Below are 6100 nucleotides of genomic sequence, written 5' to 3' on the forward strand. Positions count from 1 at the left end.
AGTCTTTCATGGAGAAACAACTCTTTAACCATTCCTTGACTGACTCAAGCATTGGTATGTTATTCCCTATGAGTAGTATGTCATCTAAATACAAGACTAAGAAAACACGCTGCTCCTACTAAACTTCTTGTATACACAAGGTTCCTCTTCGCTTTTGAGAAAATCAAACTGTTTGATTGCCTCATCAAAACGAAGATTCCAACTCCTCGATGCTTGCTTCAATCCATAGATGGAATTTTGAAGCTTGCATACTTTTCTAGGATTTTTTGGTTCTTCAAAACCCTCAGGTTGTGTCATATACACTTCCTCCGTAAAGAACCCATTCAAGAAGGCAGTTTTAACATCCATCTGCAAGATTTCATAGTTGAAAAATGCAGCAATTGCTAGAAGAATTCGAATGGACTTAAGCATAGCTACTGGGGAAAAGGTTTCATCATAGTCAATACCATGAATCTGTCTGTATCCTTTTGCAACCAGTCTTGCTTTGTGGATGTAGGCATTTCCATCCTTGTCTGTTTTAATCTTGTAGACTCATTTACAACCAATAGGGTTTACCCCATCAGGCAAGTCTACTAGGGTCCACACAACATTTTCAAACATCAATTCCATTTCGGACTTCATGGCCTCAAGCCATTTACTGAGTTGGGGCTCGCTAAAGCTTGCTTGTAGGTTGACAGTTTCTCATTCTCCAATAAGAAGATTTCAGAATCCTTAGTTAACAAAGCCTGGACAAACTGTTTGTTTTTTATTCTGGCAGACCTACGTGGGGTAGGAGCAACAACAGATATATTCTCTCTGACGCTTTGAAGATTTTCGCAAGAATTAGATTCAAGTGGGACGATAGGAGTCTCGCTAGTCGAATTAGCTTGCTCCGACACATGATTTGTCGAATTAGTTGACTCATGCGCCCTCGCCTCTAATGTGGTGTTATCCACATCCATTTGTTGTTAGTCTCGAATTTCTTCGAGAACCACTTTACTCCCACTTGGCTTTATAGAGAGGAATTCCTTTTTTAGAAAGACACCATCGTGAGCAACAAACACTTTGTTATCTTCGTGATTGTAGAAGTAATACCCTCTTGTTTCTTTGAGGTAACCCACAAAGAGACATTTGTCTGATTTAGGGCCTAGTTTATCGCCTTGTAAACGTTTTACATAGGCTTCACATCCCCAAATCTTAAGAAAAGACAAATTTGGAGCTCTTCCATTCCACATCTCATATGGAGTCTTTTCCACCGCTTTGGACGGGCTTCTGTTCATTATTTTAGCAGCTGCTTCCAGTGCATATCCCCAGAACGATATGTGAAGATCAGTAAAGCTCATCATGGACCGAACCATATCTAGCAAGGTCCTATTCCTCCTTTCTGACACAACATTCTACAGTGGCGTCCCTGGAGGAGTTAATTGTGAAAGTATTCCATAGTTAATCAGATGTTCATCAAATTCTTGGGTTAGATATTCACCACCACGATCGAATCTTAATGCTTTAATCATTTTCTCAAGTTGATTTTGTACTTCATTCTGGAATTCCTTGAACTTTTCAAAGGCTTCCGACTTTTGCTTCATTAAGTAAATGTAACCAAATCTACTTAAATTACCAGTGAAAGTAATGAAGTAACTAAATCCACCCCTAGCTTTTGAACTCATTGGTCCACACACATCTGTATGTATGAGTCCCAAAAGATCACTAGCTCTTTCACCTATTCCCGAAAAGGGTGACTTGGTCATTTTACCTAGCAAGCATGACTCACATTTTTCAAATGATTCATAATCAAATGAAGAAAGGAGTCCATCCTTATGTAATTTCTGGATGCGTGTTTGGTTAATATGACCTACCCTACAATGTCATAGGTAAGTTGGGTTTGAACCATCCGTCTTTGCTTTTTATGATCTATGTTGTAGACATGGGTTGTATAATCTAATACATATAAACCATTAACCAATTTAGTACTAGCATATACCATATTTTCCCTTGAAATAAAACAACATTTGTCTTTAATTTCAAATGAAAAACCTTCAGTATCTAAAATAGGAACTGAAATAATTATAATAATAATAGTAATTAATTTTTAATATTAATAACTAATATTTAATGATAATAATAATAATAATAATTAATATTTAATAATAATAATAATAATAATAACAATAATTAGTATTTAATAATAATAAATATGAATTAATATTTAATAATAATATATAATAATTAATGTTTCACATTTAATAATAATAATAATAATAATAATAATAATAAACATTTAATAATAATAATACAAAGTAATAATTAATATTTGATAATAAGAACTAATATTTAAAGATAATAACAATAATAATTAATATTTAATAATAATAATTAATAATTGTAATAATAATAGTAATAATAATAATAGTAATAGTAATAATAATAATAATAATAATAATAATGCGATAATAATAGTAGTAGTAATAATAATAACAATGATGCTAAAATCTGCTCTACCCTGTCATGCTTTGCTTTTCTCTGCTAAAATCTGCTCTACAATGCTGAAATCTGCTTAGCTCAACTCTGCTATGCTGATTCCTACTGTTCTGTGCTCTGCCTAGAAACTCAAAAGAACAGGGCCCTAGTGTCTTATTTGGTAAAGACTAGAGCTGACAAATATGCCGTGTCATGTCGTGCTCTTATTGTGTTTAAAAGCAAACAAGTTAGAGAACCTGAACATTAAACTTGTTCCATTTTTTTAATTAAACATGACATATTGACCCAAATTAAGGTTGTCGACAACCGTTGACACTGATCCACTTTTTTGTGCTTGGTTCGTGTTGCGTGGTCATGTTAAGTAAAAATATGATCGCCCTATGCAAATTAAGGGTGAGCATACCAACGTACCTTGTTAAAATTCTTGAACCAAAACCTGATGTTCCTTAAATTAGGAATCGGAACTGGAAGCTGTTGCAACAGTTTCCTTAAATTGGGGATCAGAACCGGAATTTGTTGAACAGGTTCCTGGAAATTCGGAACCGGAACCTACAGGTTTCGATTCCGATTCAGGGTACCCTGTCTTGCAATATAATTAAAAACTTGTTACATAACTTTTTACAAAAACTATATGGTGACTAATTTATAATGTTTATAACTCGCAAATGAAACAAGTAAATAGTAATTGTTGAGCAAATTTAATACATTTATTTCTAATGGTAATTTTGATATTTATTATTTAAAATATATTGCTTAGAATTAGTGTGTAATTTGAGCTTAAGTGATACTTTTATCAGGTTACATGGTACTCTACAGGTTTCGCTTCCAAAAAATTGAGAACCTGAACAGGTTGCAACAGGTTCTCCATTTTGCTACCCGGAACCGGAATCTTTTGTACAGGTTTTGGTTCCGGACCCTGCGGTTCCTAATAGGTTCCGGTTCTGGATCAAGGTACCCTAATTTTTTACTCTCCCCTAGTGCAAATTACTATCATCTATGCCATAATTTTTTTCTCCTTAAGTGGATTGAGTCATGTTAATTTCACGTTGGAAAAAATATGAATATTAATCCGTCTTATTTAATTAAATGCTTCATTTTACGTTAAACCATTTAGTTAAATGATAAATGTTATACACCACTCTAAGTCATTAAATATATTCATCTGAGCTTTCTCTATGTTTAAGGAATGGGAGTCTCGCTCCCTTCTTGATGCCATACACTTGCCTGTTACGCCACCCTCTCAGCCTCCCCCGCCTACCCCTTTCCCAGTTGTCTCGTGGTCTCCTTTCCTGCTTGGCTTTTGTATACTTAATTTTGATGGTTCTGCTACTCAGAATTTTGCTACTACAGGTGTTGTAATTCAGGATCACCTAGGTAATCACGTGACCAGTCGAACTTATAATTTAGGCTCCTGTCTGACCTTCCTTGTAGAAGCTGTTGCCCTTCAAAATAGACTCCTTCTTGCTAGGGAGTTTAATATTTCTAAATTTTTTATTGAATGCGATAACCTAACTGTTATTAATATTTTGCAGGGTCATTTCAGCTGTCCATGGAAACTTCAATTTCTTATGGCGGATGTCAAGGCTATCTTGGATTTTTTATCGAGCTTTCAAGCAAGACATATATATCTAATAGAAAACCGGTCAACATATTATGTTGCATCTCTCGGCTACGCGACTCCGACACATCAAGCTACACCCTTTTTTGGATAGCAAATTTTCTTATTTTTTACTCCTAGATAGTTAAGACCGGTCTTTTAAGAGTTAAGACAATAAGATGGTCATATGTGCAATTGGTTCTTTAGCTACGATAAGAGGCTGATGCTGATCCATATAAATACCCCAGCCATAAGCATTCTCCAACTTTCTGAAACCCTAAACCACTATTTAGGGTTTTAGCGGCACCAAATTCTCTCCAAACCTCTCTTCATCAATCAATCCCCAAGCTCCCTCATCAATGGCGTGCACAATCGATTTCCGATGCTTGGACGAAGGTTTCGGCGGCAAAACCGCCAAACGAAAGCGCGAAGCTCAATCTGTCGCCTCTGGAACAGCTCAATTTGATGCATCAATGGAGGTCGACAGCGACAACGACAATCCAATCGTGAATCCACCAGCAAAACGAGCCGCAATTTCATCCGCTGACGATCCAAACAAGCCAGTTTTTGGTCGGCCGACGTACGACGGAGTTATCGCCGGTAGAGTTTCCGGTAGGAACTGGAAGCAGCCGAGGAAGCATCGGTCGTCGGCAATGGCGGTTAGTCGGAAGCCGGTGTCGTTGGAGCAGAAGAAGAGAGACAAAGAGTTGAAGAAGGCGTACAAAGAGAGGAAGGATGAGTTGAAGGAAGAGATTCGGCAGCATAAGATTGCGAAGAGGAAGCAGAAAGAGGAGAGAGAGAAGAAGAAAGAAGAGAATATCTTGAAATCTGGTACTAAATTTCAGAAAATTACAAACCCTAAAACTCTTAAGAAGATTGCTAAATCTAAGCAACGCAAGCAGCTTAAGGTCGTTTCTGATGATCTTCTTAGAAAGTAGTTTAATTGTTAATTGGTTGAGTTTTCGTTGATTTTCGTGTAATTTTTACTTTGGTTATTGAATTTGGTTTGCGTTTACTGTTAATCTGAAGTAGTTGGAGAAATATGCACTCAAATCGAAGATCTCGAATTGAAATGAAAATTTTGTTTGGATTTTCTGCAAGAATTTGCGTTTGAATTTGTTTCGATTTTCATTTGTTTTTGGAATTGTGCTATATTGTTGTTGTGAATGCTGTTGATTAGGATTATGGTGCTGTATTGTTTCAATGAACTAGGGGATCGAAGTGAAAGAACCAATCTCGAGTTTATATATTCTACTTTGCTTCGAGTTCAGTGGTTTTAGTGTGGAGCTAATATAATTATTGGTATGAACTCGGAGACTGAATTGAAACATAAACATCAGAACGACGATGAAGGAAAATGATTATCAAGGGAATCATAATCAATATATGCAGTTAAAGCTAGATGAATCGAACCTAATGTGTCCATATCTTTTTCATTTGATGATGCAAGACCTAGCCTACTCCAGTATGAACTCGGAGACTGAATTGAAACATAAACATCAGAACGACGATGAAGGATAATGATTATCAAGGGAATCATAATCAATATATGCAGTTAAAGCTAGATGAATTGAACCTAATGTGTCCATATCTTTTTCATTTGATGATGCAAGACCTAGCCTACTCCAGTAGATTCCTCTGGAAACTCCAAGGAGAGGGAAGCATACAATTTTTACCAGGTATGTGATGGTAATAACTCTGATCATCACTTTCGTGCTTTAGCTGGATCAGATTTATGATTTTCATACAGTTATGGCCTGTTGTTTTAATCTCGCTGTTATTTCAATCTTCATAGATTTTGTTTGATCAAAAGAAATGAGTGTTAACACACATTGTTTACTGCTTTGAGCTTGATTACCATGGAGAATCTTAATACATACATGTACTATGTATTTAAATACTTCTGAATAAGGATTGCAATCAATGTGAAATTTGGGCATTTGCTTCTCATAGTTTTGAGTTAAAAATTGGTTCTAAGGACCTGTTCTCTTCAGCTTAAGTTCAGTTCCTAATTTCATTCTCTCATAAACAATTTAGTTCAGCTCA

General features: G+C 35.8%; 1 protein-coding gene across 1 annotated transcript; it reads left to right on the forward strand.

Annotated features, from left to right (window-relative positions):
- The first annotated feature begins 4334 nt into the window (after positions 1–4334).
- Positions 4335–5206, forward strand: LOC145572192 (uncharacterized). The gene has a single exon (XM_081631200.1). The coding sequence runs from the start codon at positions 4414–4416 to the stop codon at positions 4990–4992; it is 579 nt and encodes a 192-aa protein (XP_081487326.1). The 5' UTR covers positions 4335–4413; the 3' UTR covers positions 4993–5206.
- Positions 5207–6100: the final 894 nt, after the last annotated feature.

The sequence above is a fragment of the Chenopodium album genome, chromosome 12 (assembly GCF_948465745.1).
Source record: "Chenopodium album chromosome 12, dcCheAlbu1.1, whole genome shotgun sequence".
In the NCBI taxonomy this organism is placed as follows: domain Eukaryota; kingdom Viridiplantae; phylum Streptophyta; class Magnoliopsida; order Caryophyllales; family Amaranthaceae; genus Chenopodium; species Chenopodium album.

What these genes read in the sequence shown, in the direction of transcription:
- LOC145572192 (XM_081631200.1), top strand. Translation starts at nt 4,414, where the DNA reads ATGGCGTGCACAATCGATTTCCGATGCTTGGACGAAGGTTTCGGCGGC.